At 49.5% G+C, this 15991-nt stretch overlaps 1 protein-coding gene and 1 long non-coding RNA gene across 8 annotated transcripts in view; one reads left to right on the top strand and one right to left on the bottom strand.

Moving 5' to 3' along the window:
* USP7 (ubiquitin specific peptidase 7) overlaps positions 1 to 15991 on the bottom strand; it is a 52680-nt gene that overhangs the window by 23283 nt on the left and 13406 nt on the right. For 3 of the 7 annotated variants that reach the window (XM_037507619.2, XM_054693849.1, XM_054693852.1), the window contains exon 2: positions 3657 to 3761. In XM_037507619.2, coding sequence (XP_037363516.1) covers positions 3657 to 3761 — 105 coding nt within the window. Of the gene's footprint in view, positions 1 to 2745; positions 2820 to 3656; positions 3762 to 7603; positions 7622 to 8397; positions 8537 to 15937; positions 15960 to 15991 lie in introns of those variants that run through there. The other 4 variants (XM_054693850.1, XM_037507620.2, XM_054693851.1 and 1 more) reach the window with 4 other exon arrangements.
* On the top strand, positions 7778 to 9456 carry LOC119241944 (uncharacterized). The gene is made up of 3 exons (XR_005124403.1): positions 7778 to 8042; positions 8570 to 8720; positions 9151 to 9456. It is a non-coding gene; the product is annotated as an uncharacterized LOC119241944 (long non-coding RNA).

The raw sequence follows: 15991 nt of genomic DNA, 5'->3' as shown, positions 1-15991 counted from the left end.
CAGACCTCTCCTGCCGCGCCCGCTGCTCCCCTCAGCAGTGTATTTCGTCAGTCTGCCTGTTCTGTTCCCCGCTCTGGCTCTGGTGAATCCTCTCACTCTCCCACACATCTGGCCTGTACCCTGGTTCTTGTATAAATAAATGAATCTTTAAAAAATAAAAAAAGTTCAGCATGAGATTTCATGTGAATGAAAACGCAGCTCTTCGAATCAAAACTCTTCTACTAACTCAATGACTGAAAAAGTTACATTAACACACCAAAACATCAGCCCTGGCACCCATCTTGGCCGACCTCTGGCCTGACTATCCTCCTATGAGGAACCGCATGAGCCTGGTCACTGTCTCTGCCCAAGAAACAGGACTCAGGGGCTTCTGTGTGATTTCTGCAACTTCTGTGTTACTTCAAGTAGGAAATTACTTTGCTAATAAGTAATACAACTGGCATTGTGAAGGTCACAACACATGGTGCAGAACTATTTTATCCAGAGACGCTACCTGCTTGGATGGCGCTGACATTAGCCAGCATTTATTTCATTGCACCATGTATCTTTCTATTTTTTAAAAAAAAGATTTATTTATTTATTTGTTTGTTTATTTATTCATTCATTCAAGCACTGGGTACAGTCAGAAGCACGGGAGGGTGAGAGAATTCACCAGAGCCAGAGCGGGGAACAGAACAGGCAGACTGACCAAGTACATTGCAGAAGGGAGCAGCGGGCGCAGCAGGAGGGGTCTGCGCGCATTGTGGGGCCCTCGCTGGCAGCCAGGGATGGAAGCGGCGCTGCAGAGGCTGCGGGCAGCTTCGCAGCCCAGTTCTCAACCACTGCGCCACCGGGGAGGCCCGCACCATGTATCTTTCTACTTAAGGGACAGGAGGCCTAAGGCTGTGCCAAATGTAGCCACCATAACCTCTGTCAGCAGCTTCTGACATCTCCAGAGGCGCAGCGGTGCTCAGCCCGCAGCGTGCCTGTGAGCATACCAACCGAACCTGCACAGGATAGAGGCAGGTGCGCCAGCCTGGGCTTCCCTTGCATGAAAAAGTAGAAGAAATAATATTTTGGGCTTTTTAAAATCAGAACACTTCGCTGAAATTTTCTCAAAGGTATGCTTATCATTTTATCAAACTTTAATTACTCATTTTAAGAAGACTTTGCTTCTCAAGTCCTAGTTAATTACCAGGAATTACTTTTGTGGCTACCAACGATCTAAATCTAGACCCATCAAAACCTGCAGAGTTTACTGCCTTTGCTCTAAAATTTCTTGGGATCATCTAAGGAACTAAGAATTAAGAATTAAGAAACTAAGATCAGGGCCTCCCCAGTGGCGCAGCGGTTGAGCGCTGGGTTGCGAAGCTGCCCGCGGCCTCTGCTGCCCTGGTTCGATCCCCAGCTGCTCCCCGGCCACCGGAGGAGGGTCCCACATGGCGCGCAGACCCCTCCTGCCGCCCGCTGCTCCCCTCAGCAGTGTACTTCGGTCCTTCTGCCTGCTCTGCTCCCCGCTCTGGCTCTGGTGAATTCTCTCACCCTCCCGAGCTTCTGACTGTACCCAGTGCATGTATAAACAAAAAAAGAAACAAATAAATAAAGCATGCCTCTATTAAAAAAAAAAAAAAAAAAGAAACTAAGATCAAAGTAGAGCAGGTAGGTACAACTAGAAAGTGATTCTAAGACTTGCCTGCCCTTTTGTGTCAGCAGGGTTTTTGAACTTCGGCCCTGAACACTTTTTGTAATCTGGGTTGTTGACCATTTAAACTGTGGCACAAGAAATGTCCCTTATTAAGGGGCCCATTCTGCACAGCTGATCATCGACAACCCCAACCCAACCCAGTGCGATCCAGGTGTTCACCCTGCTAAAAGATGTTAAAAGCAGATTCAGTAAAGGGGGGGGGGGTGGTGTTTAAAGTCCAGAGTCCTGGGGGCCGTGCTGCAGTAAAGCGGCTTGCTGAATGAACCAGCACTCTTCAAACTTCCAGACTCCTGAGTACTTGCTGGACACACTGGGAAACGCTGCCCTCGTCTCAGACCTCTGTTCCTAGAACCAGAGTCCCCTCCCTCCCACCTTCGCCATCAAATGGGTAAGACTTCTCAGTGTCATGCTCCCGGGCTTTTGAAAAGGCACCCCATCTTCCAGACCAGGGAGAAAGTACTCCTGGAGACCACTCAACCTTTTCTCGTACTTGCACCACTTGCAGTTCACAACAGGGGCACTGCCACAATTCTATGATTTAGCACCATTATTTTCTATGAATAATTTAGTGAAATTTGCCTCAAAGGGAGATGGGTTATTTTCTGTACACCACAGATCTCAAATGAGGCCACCAGGAGGCAGGTGGCAACGTCTAAAAGTAGTTGGGACAAAGCGGGGGACACTGGCATCCTATAAAGCAAGGGACAGCCCCCCCTGGCAACAGAGCCAAGGTGCCTTTATCTACACCTACACCTCCTCCTGAGACCTTCGCCTAAAAGCTCCCGTGGGAAGATTAGCACAGCACTTACTCTGGGAAGAGTTGGAGCTGCTCAGGGTGGGTGGACCCAAAAGTGCATTCAAGAGGCCTCCGACTCACACCTGGCGCCTAAGACCTGCCTTGCCTCCCCAAGTGCACTGAGTCACTTTTGGCACTCGGGTGCCTAAAATCCAACCAAGAGCCCAGCAACCACAGAGACCACTCCCACACGTTGCCCTGGGTCTGCGTGGACAGTGCACTCCACAGGTAACAAAGCAGCGGGGTTCAGACCACGCCTCTTTACCTTCCTCAGATATTGCCTCAGCCAGCTGCCAGGGGGAAAGCCGCACTGTGAGACAACTCTCAGCTACGGCTGCAGTTTCTCATGGAGGCTCAACTTTTGGCAGGAGGTCTGAACAGCAGTCCTTCTGGTGGTGCAGCCCGTGGCTGATGGTCTCTTTCAACTGCCCCGTTACTCCCCTGGGAAGGACACAACCCTCATGAGGATGGATGGACATGCTTTTGACAGAACACGGTTTCATATTACACTGCAAGATTCCAGGGCTGCATAAAGCGGCTGTGGCCGCCACGCTACCATCTCACACTTCAGTTTGGACCGTGCAAAAGCACAGGTCATGCGATCTGATAAATTACTATAAAGAAGAAATAGCCCAGAAAGAAAGTGATTTCCTAGGCACAAAATGTCCATGCATACACTTTTTCACATAGAAGATACAGACTAAAAGTTAAGTGTAGGAGAATGAAGCCCAAAACTCAAATGTGATTTCATACCTGAGGGGAGAGTAAGAGGAATCACCAGCTACAGACACTGACGTGATGCCCCCACAGTGAGGACGCAATGGAAAGCCAAGCTCCAATGCCTAAGTGTCCTGCCACAAACTCACAGGAAAAGGACGGCAGACCTGTTCTGAAACTAACAGTGGCTAGAAAACTGTAGGCATGAGTAAATACCCATTGATAACAAACTTCTGTAAACCCTTTCGTTGCAGCCGGGGAGAATCAACTGACCTTGAAGTTTGTGGGCAATCTTTAAATTCAAAACCAAAACAAATATCTACACTTTCCTCAGATACAACCTTCTGAAATCTACCTACTCTTAAGAGACTCAGAAATGCTCAAGGCATGTGCATCGCATCTGTTCGTGTTTCTGACAGTTTTCCGCCCAACGTAAGAAAGCAACCCGTGTGTACTCACCATCCTCCATATCTTCCTCTGTGTTGTTATGCCCATCGCTCATGGCTACATTCCCGTTGATAACAGGGTTTTGAGTAATTCTTGGTGGGTCATCTGTATCTCCAGCTTTAAAGGAAGCAAAGAAATTCCATGATTTTTACCTTTCTAGCTTGGATTAAACAGAGCACTCCCTCCCTGCCGTTCCCCTCCCAGATTCAGTTATCCTTGTTTAACTGGTCCAAAAATACTACATACACACATACAAAAAAGAAAGAGACCATATTTGCTTTTAATTATGTGAATTATGTGAATGTACATATATTGTTATTGTTCCTATTGTTAATTTCTCACTCTGCCTAATTTATAAATTAAACTGGTTCACAGGTATGTATGAATAGGAAAAAAAAATTATACAATAGGGTTCAAGCCATCCATGCTTTCAGGGACCTACTGGGGTCTTGGAACACATTCTCTAAGGATAAGGAGAGACTTATCTGTAAGCAAAAAAACATTTTTATTTTTGATAACTCCGAGACACTAATAAGTTCCAACTGTGTCAAAATAAACTCAGTCAATCCAAAAGTATTTAACAGTGAACTTCTGCTTTCAAAATGCTAAATGGAATTTGAATATATACTATACCACACAATAATCTGCTCCATTTGCAATGATATTTATTTTGAAATTGGTTATCTATTCATTAAAACTCAATCTTAGGGAAAACTTTGCTTTACTAAATATGTACAATTCAGTGTACACTAGAACTTTTCCTGTAGACAAATGTCAGTGCCTTAAAACAAGGTGCACAATTGCTGTACAAAGCATAAATCCACCAAGGCAGGACTGGCGGGGCTTGGGAAAGGCAGCACAAGCGAAACAGGGGAAGGTCCTGGGGAAGACGGGCATGTATGGAGCATCTAGAAAGAATCAAGAAACTAATAAAATGGCTTTGTCACTGTAAATGACTGTGGAAATTTGGACTGAAAAACATTTACATATAATCAGACACATGGATTCAAAATTTAAACACCAGAAATGGCAGATATAAGGTGTAGGCCCCAACTGTAACATTCTCATCGCTATTCCACTGACTTAAAAACAATCGTCTTATACGGACAAGGTGCATGATTTGAAAGGAAATGAGTTAGGATATAAGCAGCCAGAAGGCCACACTTCACATTGCAACCTCCTGCTTCCACACGTTAGAACAGCTAGCTGCAACTATCACTGGCCTCCATAACACTGCCTTTGTAGTCAGCTTTCCCTGACACACAGACATTCCAATAGAAAGCGGTCTCAGCTACAAACCAGATGTGGTTTTTAAAATAGTTACACAGTTGGGTCCTTGACTTCCAACATTTCAGAACCTTTCCACCACGTGGGGGGGAAAGTGATCTGATTCAGCACCACGGATAGCGCTCTTCCCTTTCCCTCACTAGACACTCTCCAGAACCCAAACTACCAAGGGCACTGTACACACACATTTATATACACATTATATCAACTACCCTTCACCCCAAGCATCTCTACGCATATCTCAGAAATCCTGGGAAGCCAAGAACCAGGTATTACCGCCAGATTTAGACAGGCCATTTCCAATCTTGATACTCTTACATTGCTTATTGCTTATTAAATACCAATATACTTGCTATCAAACACAGGGCCTCCCCTGGTGGCACAGCAGTTGAGCGCTGGGCTGCGAAGCTGCCTGCAGCCTCTGTAGCGCCGGTTCGATCCCAGGCCGCCGGCGAGGGCCCCACATGGCGCGCAGACCTTTCCTGCCGCCCGCTGCTCCCCTCAGCAGTGTATTTCGTCAGTCTGCCTGTTCTGTTCTCCGCTCTGTCTCTGGTGAATCCTCTCACCCTCCCGCGCCTCTGACTGTACCTAGTGCTTGTATAAATAATTATTTAAAAAAAATGCTATCAAAGACATGTACATTTTTTAAAGAATATACTCTTTAAAATTTCTTTATTTTTTAAAAGATTTATTTTCATTTACACAAGAACTGGGGTACAGTCCAGAGTGCGGGAGGGTGAGAGGATTCACCAGAGACAGAGTGAGAAAACAACAGGCAGAATGACTGAAATACACTGCTGAGGGGAGCAGCGGGGAGACAAGAGAGGTCTGCTGCGCCATGTGGGAATCCCCCTGGCCGGCAGAGATCGAACTGGCGCTGCAGAGGCTGTGGACAGCTTCACAGCGCTGTGCTCAACCCGCTGCACCACCGGGGAGGCCCCACATGTACATTTTTTTTTTTAAACTGGCCCCTTGATTACCACATCCTGACACAAAATCTGGGGGAGTAGAAAACAGAGATATTCTTTTTTGCCGCTGGTCAACTTTCAAACATTAAAAAAAAAAAGTATTTTGAAATGTCTTTCACCAACATTTATCCTCCTTAAATAATCAAATCATAAATATTTTGAAGAAAACCTCCCTGAAGACCTATGAAATAAATAAATGGTGTATTCCAACCTAGCAGTTTCTTAAAAAGGTTCTCAAGGTACTATATGCAAAGTTCTTTATGTTTTTTTTTAAATTAAGGCATCAAACAATATGATCATATAACCTTTGTTATAAAGGAAGAAGAATAGGTTGGGATAAGAAAATATACATTTCCCCCTACATAGGTCAAACACTGGGTATAAGAAAGCAGGATTTTTAGAAGCAGCAGAGTGATTTCTCCATTGATACATGCACCCACCCCCCATGAATGGACTGTTAACCTTAAATTTGCTTGATGTATGCCTGGTATTTTTCATTTAGAGTGTCAGTTCAAATCTTGAATTGATGTATAGTTTGTAGTGCACAAATGCAGAATGACACAATTCTCTGTATACGAAACAAAGCGTGGCTCCTAAAACTAGGAGGTAATGAATGTAAATGAAAGCAGGCTAAGACAGAATTACAACTGATCCATAATTCTGAAGATCCTGATACAAGTGAACTCAGATGACAGCAGAGAGAAGGCAGCTTGTTTCGCTGGCTTGCAGGACTCATTGAAGATGGTGACTGGAGATAGCCTAGTGTTTTACGAGGAAACCCACTCTAGTGTGAGGACAGGATGTCTCCCTGGCAGCTGCCCCCTGAGAGGCCAGGCAAGACCTCTCAGGTGAGAACTGGGCTCTCCTGAGCAATTCCCATCCTTTATACACGCGCCACGGCCACGTGCTAGACGGGCCCATTTGCGCTTTTCTCCCTGTCACAGGCATGGCAGTGAAATGGCGAGAAGGCACTAGTTTGTCCACCATGTACATGAGGGACCTGATCATAGACAGGCCCTGGGAAGCTCCCAGTCATCGGCCACAGGGCCTCTGCAGAAGTTGGCAGCCCAAGTCTAGTTCCCAAGGGACAGAAGATCCAGTTACAACAGGATCCTTATAAATGAGCTGGTTCAGAAGCAAGAGGATTAAAAATTTAATTAAGACTTGGTAAGTCCCTGGACCAGAATTAAATGATGAAATCACCCAATACCCACCGAAGTCTGCACTGGGCCTCCAGAAATACAAGGGACTGCCTTCGCATCAAAGGATGTGTGCAGTGTGGCGCGCGCATACATACACACACACACACCCCCCCACCCACACACCACTTGGTGCTATAGAATCTGATGAACCACCTCCTTGAATCTCCCCAGACGCATTAGTTCTCATTTGGTCAAACATGAACTACAACACTTATTTTTTAGACGTAACCACCTCAAACAAAATTGGGGATGTCTTTGGCGTAAGCACCAATGAAAAGACAGAATGCCTCAAATAAACAGACAAAAATAAGGTCCTATATGCCACATGTCTGTAGGAAAAACAAAATTATTCTCAAATACACATATGACTCCCAGAAAGACAGGCCACGTGCATTGTTCCTGATTAGCAGGCCCTTCGAGAGGTGATTTATATACATGTATGTGTATATACAGCCATACATAAAGCACGCACACGCGCGCACACACACACACAGAGCACCACCTTTAAAGAGTGACTTTAGAAACACAAAAGGCCACCTGGCCAGTTATAAGGCTGTATTTCTTCCTCTCTGAGGGGGCCTATGCCTGTATTTGGTTTTTCTTCTCCTTGACTTCCATCTGTGACGTCATAGCACAGAACCCCTAGCCCAAGAGCGCTGGCAATCACTATGGAAATGATGGTCTTGAATCTCACCCCTGGATGAGATAACAGAGGAGGCAGAACAACTCTCATTTGCTGGCTTTGACATTTTCTATTACTTGCACAAATATTTCTCAAACCTCTCTGGAAAAGGCCTGGGGTTTAGGGGAGGGGATAGCACAACCACCACAATAAACCCCACAGCCCTCCAGCCCATGCGCTGCCACCTAGCGGCACCCCAGCCACAAAGACCAGCCGCACCTCGGGTTCCTCCAACTTTCCAACCAGTGCCTACAACCTAGTGAGCAAAATCCACTGGGCAAAAGGGGCAAAACACAGGGAATCCCAACAAAGAACACACGGCTAACTCAGTCCCTGGAGATTGACCTGCACATCTTGGTCTCACCCATTAGCCCCGAATTCCAAGTCAGAGCCCCTGGGAGAGTCTCTTCTCTCCCCTGGCGCTGAACCCATTTGAAAGACTACTACATTAAAGAGAGGCTACTGAGGTTAAGTTAGAACATTAGTATCTTTCTGCACATTCTTTTCTCAATCGGCAATCCCAAACATATTTCAGAACAACAGTTTAAAGGGTCGGTATTGGTTCTGGAAATCCGTCAGCAGCGCAGGGACCCCACTCTGAACTCCTGAGTCACCTTCTCGTCCAAGCCTGTGGATCCCCGCCATGTCTGCATGGCTCTGCAGCAGAATCTGCTGGGGCTGGGGGAGGGGGGTTCTCTCCACATCAGAGTGACTGCATAGAACCTCTGGGCGCCCAACCTCAGCATTCCTTTTGATTTAAAGCTCCCCACAAAATTCTTGTTTTAGGACTAGAAACTTACTCAAGCAACGTCTTCAATTTACACAGTCACCTGCAAAATGTTACATGGTCCAAGAACAGAAAAGGGCCTCGACGGGAGCCTGGAGTCTGGGTACCAGCCCCTAGCTGGTGCAGAGCACACACGGCACTGACTTCGCTGTAAGTCTAAGCCAAAGAAAAGCTTTTTAAAAAGAAAACAGAAAACCCTCAGCTGACACAAAATCTCTAAGGAAAAATTTTGAACATTCACATGAACGTGTCCTGGGACATGAAATGCAACCCCCGCCCCCACGCAGCTCTCCAGGAGCACGAGGGGCCCGAACAGCAGCAGGACAGGAAAGCTCCCCGGGTGGTCACTCACTGGACGCTGGTGACAGCCAGGCCCCAGCACAGATGTTACCGCCAAAGCATCTCAAGGCCCTGGGGGAGGAGTGAGGGAGCCATCTACCCCCTTTACAAAGGCCCCCGCGGGCTGGGAGCAGCCACCACCACACCAGGGTCCCCGCGGGGCACCCGGGGCACTCCAGAGGGAGCCAGGGCTGCAGGGCACTGAAGCAACCGCTCCACTTTCTCTGCTTTTGCTCCACAGATAGTGTGTGCGCCCCTGTGGCCATCTTCTCCAGGAGGAAAGCTGTTGTGGCTGCGTAGCTGCAGGCTCCAAGCAGACCAGAGACTCTGGACAGGAAGAGAAAGAAAAAGCCCCGAAGCTGCAAGAAGGCTAAAGTTCTTTCACTACGTCTGCTTTTATAAATGCCTCCTCTCAGAACAGCCTTCACGATGCCTAATCTACACTCTGGCGCAGGATCGCTCCAATTTCATTTTTTGGATTAAACTTGAGATAATGATAGATTCATTTCTGCTTTACCCAGTTTCCCCACAATAGTACCATTCTCAAAACCAGGGAACAACATCCACAGCCAGGAGCCAGCCGTGGATGAAACACTAATTCTGTCCCTGACAGCAGCTCTTGTTTGTGACTCGGCCACGTCTGTGCCCCCAGCCGGGACCCTCACGGCTCCAGCACAAGCGCCTGGGCTGCCCTCACATCACCCCAAGCTCCCGCGCTGATTCTCTTGCATCAAGGCTGCCACGTGAAGGGACGTGTGATGTTTAACCTCTGGAGTTGCCTTTTCTCCCTCAGCACAGTCCCCTTGGAGCCCACACCGGTCTCCACACATGCTCAGAGCCGGCCCTGGGGGGACAGGACCAGGCCCGCCACTCACCCACTGCCTCCGGGCTCTGTCCAGTCCTGGCGAGGCGCTACAAAAGCTGCTATCAACATTTTTGTACAGGTCCTGGCCTCTCCTTTCCACTTTTGGATTTTAAAGACTAAAAGCCCCCTGCAACAAGGCAGACACTGGGTGCAGAGATGAGTGAGGGCAAAGAATGGCCTCCCGCTGCGAGCCTAAAGCGGAGCTGCTGCTGCCGTGGCTGCCGCTCTCTGCGTGTCTCCTGAGGCGCGCACTCGCAGAGTACACGCACTTCTCACCAGCAGAGCACAGCACACTCGCCCCGGATGGCCCACGACCGCAGCCATGTCATTTCACACTCCCTCACACTGTCCCGCAGAGACTGTCCCAGCCACTTTATTTACCTTTTTTTGGAGGCCACTCTAAATAACCAACAGCAGACGTGCCTCTGCTCTCAATGATTTCTGTCTGGCTGCGTACTGTCTAAGTCTTCTCCAGTGGCTGCCACACCCTTCCCAAAAGCAGCCCCCCAGTTCTGCAGGCAAGCGCAGCCACACGACCTGCCTCTGCAAAGCTCACTTGCCCTCAGAACCCTGACTCTCACATTTACTTGTCAGGATTCAAATAAATCGATATCCTGATGTTCTGGCCCACAAAAAAATCCACCCACGGAGACCTAGCGCTGAGAGTGGCAAGTGCAGCAGACCCCAAGGTGAGAGGCAGGATGGCTGACAGGTCCAGACTTAGCACAACTGGGCACTGGCCATCACAAAGAGAGAGGAGGGGGTGCTCTGAACAGGCACCCAGCACAGCGGCTGGCTGGTGGATACCCACAGAAACAGGCACGCTGGCAATGGGACCTGCCCCAAGAATCCTAAGAGCCAGGACACTTCTGGACATCCAGGAAACATAACAATTCTTTGGGGAAAGCTATTGTAGTAAAGTCCACTCCAGCCCCACTGAGATTCTTCTTTGGCAAAGCTGGGCCTCAGAAGGGACCACAGAGTAGACTGCTGGACAGAACTTGGAGGCAACAGAGGGGTACAGTTCTGAAAAGGAGAGAAGGCAAGGTCTGTGCCGCCTCTGCTCTCCCCAGGTCCAGGAGCTGGACTTGTCCTCCCTTCAACACTCAGCCACCCCTGCGGGGAAGGAAGAGGTGCTGTCTGACTACTAGCTCCCCTCCATCACAGACAAAGCCCCACTCGCGGCCCCCAGAAAGCCAAATGCGCCGGGCCTCACTTCAGAAGCAGGCAAGTTCTGAATGTGTTCGAAGTGGAAAACTCCAGCTCTGCTTCAAAAAGATCATTTCTAGTCTATTATCCTTACATGACCAAGGACTCCATGCACCCCGCATTTATGGTGCAGTTACAGTAACAATGCTCTAAGACATTCTGATCACCTACTGGCCTGACACATCTTCTGCAGGTAGGGACATGGGGGAAGGCCCGCTTTTGCAGCGGAGGCTGGGCAGAGCCAACCCCTCTCAGAAGTTAGTCCATCACTTATAGGCAGCTCTTCCTACCCACTTCCGTCTATGCAAGTTTCTTTTACTGTCCTATCCCTTTTCTAATAAACCTGCTCTATAAATATCAAAAAAAGAAGAAGAAGTTAGTCAACCACTTATCAAGCGCCCTGCACATGCCCAGAGCGGGAGAAGAGGCGGAGATGGCTGCAGTGAGGGGAAACAGCAAAGCAGCACAGCCCTGCTTAGACATGCACCCTCAGCCAGGGGAAGGAGGTGACACCTGGGCTGAGACCACAGAATGAAGAGTATCCCGCGGGCGGAGATCCCGGGCAGCACATTCTAGACGGAGGAGCAAAGGCTGCGGACAGACAGCAGCTGGAGACGAGGCAGGAGAAAGGTGGGCAGGGCCATGGCCACAGAGTACTGGAGGACTCTGAATTTCACTCTCAAAAGTTCCCACTGGGCATGGGTCCCTTCCAGCGTGAAGTGACCCACGGCGCTGGAGGCACGGTGACATCCCACCAGCTCTCCCATCACAAGCCGAGACCCAGGTCGCACGCCTGGCCCACTTGTGCACCCACTGGCACGTCTGCTCTGACCACATCAGGCTGGAGCGGCCCAGCAGAAGCCGGTGTGTTCTGCAGAGCGGCGTGGTGGAGGACGGTGTGCGGTTCATTTACTCTCTTGCCTGCAGCATCCACAAATCCTCTGCCCTTCACTAACAGCACCACACCTCCAACGAGTTCTGCTTTGATCATTTTCACACAATTAGGCTGGGACCCCAGCGCAGGCCACAGCCCTGTCCTCCTGACCCAGCTCTTCTTCGCTCCTGCTTCTGGTGGGTCAGGGCCACCCCAGCTGCTAAGTCGTGGAGCCTAAAGGTTCAAAGCAGACCCGCTGGACTGAAACCCACCAGCTAGTGCTAGAATCTGAAATATTCCGGATTTAAATTAGTTATATGAAAATAAAGGCCCCCAAATGGCCACACATAAACGTTCGTTCCTTAAACAAAACTGTTTTGGGCTTTCACAGTTTGCCGTGAGTATGTAAACGTGACCTGTTCCCTAGAGGACCGCCCCGATCCCTTACGGGGCGGGGCTGGGCACAGACAGAGGGGAACAGACCCAGCGAGGAGCCCAGATCACGCTGGGCGGCTTCCCTCCACATGGCCCTTCCCGGGCAGCCTCACCCCGTGTGCGTGGGAAGAGGGCCAGCAGAGACAGCTTCCCGGAGCTCCAGGAGGGCATGGGCACTCAACAGGCGACAGGGACGGCTGGCATCCCAGAGAGAGTTCCTGAAGTTCACACGGAACCAATCCGACTACAGCATGGAGAAGCTGTTGGAAGCACGCATGGCGGGTGTGCAGACATAGGCGCATCTCCCCTAGTTAACTGGTTTTGACCAAGAAGACAAGTGAAAAAGACCTGGAAATGCCCACTGACACTGAGGGTCTGCAAAAAGGGCAGTGTCAAAAGCAGCTGGAGCGTAAATTCTGTCGGTTTTTCTCCCCAGAGGCAGTATTATCTAATACCAAAAAGTCAGATATCCTTTCACTCAAAATGACATTTCCTGGAATCCATTCCGAAGAAAACCAGCACACACGCCCAAAGACAGCCAACAACATCTCTTACATTAAAGCATAGTTTTTTTACAGGAAAAAACTAAAACAACTTAAAGGCCCAGGTTGTGCAGCTCCACTGATGGATGCAGCTCCACTGATGGAGGCGAGACAGAGCGGGGCAGGGGCCGGAGGCCCAGCAAGATGAAGGGCCTGGCTGCCGTGTGGTCCAGGGCGGCGCCCACCACAGACTCGGCGAGGGCTGACCTGTGAGGAAGGAGCCTGTCTGTCTTGCCTGTTTGCTTCCATGTTGTTTGAGAATCTCATGAATATGTTTATTACCTTTATACAAAAGTGAAAACACACCTACATACAAACAAAGCAAGCCATGGAGCATCTGAATGTTGGCAAAGGCCTGACAGCACCTCAGAGTCCTGTGGCCTCAGGTGGCACACACCTGCGACAGGAGACCGCGAGACCACCTGCAGCAGGGAGGGTCTGTCCACAGCTCGGCAAGTGGCATCCACCGCTCCAAAATGCCTGGATTTTTCTTAAAAGACAAGGTTGGGTCGGGGGGAGTAGGGATGAAGTCATGAGGGCGAGGAGAGTTTTAAAACAAAAATTCTTACTATGCTAATTACAACTTAAAAAAAAAAAAATAGCCTAACACGACCACTTTTAAATGGGCTCCTTTGAATTAAACCAGATAGAACCACTCAGGCCAGAAAACCAAGTTTATGGGTTTCACAGAACACCGAAAGCAAGATCTGCAAAAAAATTCTGATAGGGCCTCCCTGGTGGCGCAAGGGGTTAAGACTCAACCTATGAAGCTGTCCGTAGCCACTGCAGCACGAGTTCGATCCCTGGCCAGGGAGCTACCCACATGGCACCGAAGACCGTCTTCTGTCTTCCTGCTGCTCCCCTCAGCAGTGTGTCTCAGTAGATCTGCCTGTTCTGCTCCCCACTGTCTCAGGTGAATCCTCTCACCCCCCACACCTCTGGCCTGTACCCCAGTTCTCGTACGCATAAACAAGTAACTCTTTAAAAAAAAAAAAAAGAAAATTCTAAGTGGAATTCATTAACTCAGAATTTTTTTCCTCCGGAAAGACATCAGAGAATAAACAGATAAGCTACAGATTTGTAGTAAATAGTTGCAAATCATCCGATCATGGGCTTGTATCCCAATATATAAATTCTCAAAACCTGACCGTAATAACCACCACCCAATTAAATTTAAAAGACATGAATAGATCTTTCAAGGTGGGTACAGTGGTAGCAAACAAGCCCCCGAAAAGATGCTACTAGCTTTCAGACATACACAAATGAAATCCACAGCAAGATACCCCCACCCACCTACTCGGGTGACTAAAATTTTAAAATCCTGACAAAATATCCAGTGCTCTAGCGAGGACGTGGGTTGATGGACCCTCTCCTACCTGGCTGGTGGCAATGCAAGATGGTGCAGGCACTCTTGGAAAGCGCTTGGCAATTCTCACAAAGTCAAGCATACGCTTCCAGTGGACCCTGCAATCCCAACCTTAACTCTAGAGAAACGACAACTTACATTCACAGGGAAGCCTTAGGTGAGGTACTTATAGTCGTGTTACCACAAGTGCCCCAAACCGGAGACAGACCCGCAGCTTCAGTAGGCAAACGGAGAAGGATGCTGTGGAGTGTCCGCACAAGCCAGCACGACAAGGACTGAACAAGGACTCCGCCTCCGGGACGCATCCCAAAGGCGCTGCTGCGTGTGCAGGGCCGCCGGCAGGAGGGCCGCTCTGGAGTGTGCACCAAGACCACTGCGGCCCCACCGCGTTCCAGGGGGCGCGGACCAAGCAGTAGCTTGAAAGCCAAGCTGGTATATACTCTGGTTTTTCCCTCTACGTGCTTATAAAAAAGTCTAATTTATAAATGAGATGCAGTAAATTAGCAATAATTAACCAGAACTAGACTGGAGTGTAATAAGTTATATGACTGTGGCTCTCGAAAATATCGTCTTGTGTCTAAGATTTTCAGAACACGGTTGACCTTGGGTCACTGAAACCTCAGAAAAGAGAAACTACATATTGGGGGGTGGGTGTGAAGACAGCGGGCGCGCAAATGGACTTGTTCTGTTCGAAGGTAGATGAGAAAAAGCCAGGGATCCCGGCCAAGGCTGCTGTGCGGGTGGATCAGCGTCTTGGCGGGAGCGTGGGGTTTGCCCCAGGCACACGCGTTTTGGGCTCAGGGTGCCCCGGCAGGGCGCGGGTGCGCTGCCTCATGCCCCAAGCTGCGAGGGAGAGGCCCCAGTCACCACAACCCTAGACTGGCACAAGCAGGCGGGCTGATGAGTGAGCACAGGTGACGGCTGCAAGCGCCGCAGTAGCGGGCAGCTGGCTGGTGGCTCTGGGACCAGGACCGCGCCGCAGGACACCGGCCTCTTTCGATCCGTCAGTCTCCCGTGAAACTGGTTGTGTCCAAGGAGATGGCGAAGCTCAGGGGCTGGCAGGGCTGGTGGCAGGAATGACCACGAAAGAGGGGGAGGGAGCAGGGTGGGGGGGGAGGGAGCTGGGTGGAGGAGACGGAGGGGGAGGAGGGAGTGGGGGTGGCGAGGGGAGGTCATACACCTTTTCTGGGGCAGGGAGGAGAGATGACCTCCACTAAAGATTTCCTTTCAGATCTTTAAATGATTTGGGGGGAAAGGACTGACTCTATGTAGGGTCTGGATCTTTTCGCCCTGACAACTCTGGGTGCTTTTGTACAAGGCCGGGCACAAATGCCTGCCTGAGAACAAGTGTTTTCCTGGAAGCAGGCAGCGGGGCTGCGGATGTTAAGGAACCAGGAAAACGCAAGGTCGGAATCAAACTAAAGAAGACATGCACCGAGGCTCTGGCTTAGTAACACACGTCTGCTCTGCAAGTCAAGCACATAAACCAGGAGAGCTGCTCACAGCAATGCTCAAATCCAGACCCATCTCCCAGAGCACCAACTGTCCCCACACAGGGGAAATGGAGAAAATGGGGGTGGGGGAGAGAAACAGAATAAGTATTAATAAATGGAACATTGGCCAAGACGAAGACTTAGCCAAATAACCCAGATCACAAATTACGGTCACCAAACGATAGATGTTGAGAAGTGTCGTCAGGCGACTGGGTCCCCGTGTGGCCGTCACCCTGGCACAGACCTCAGTGGCAGAGCCTGCTCCACACACCCAGCCCAGAAAATGTCCAGGCCAGAT

This window comes from Talpa occidentalis, unplaced genomic scaffold (assembly GCF_014898055.3).
Source record: "Talpa occidentalis isolate TD23 unplaced genomic scaffold, MPIMG_talOcc4v2.1 talOcc4.12, whole genome shotgun sequence".
Lineage (NCBI taxonomy): Eukaryota > Metazoa > Chordata > Mammalia > Eulipotyphla > Talpidae > Talpa > Talpa occidentalis.
Note: the sequence above shows the minus strand (reverse complement) of the source record. Positions and strands in the feature narration are given on the sequence as shown.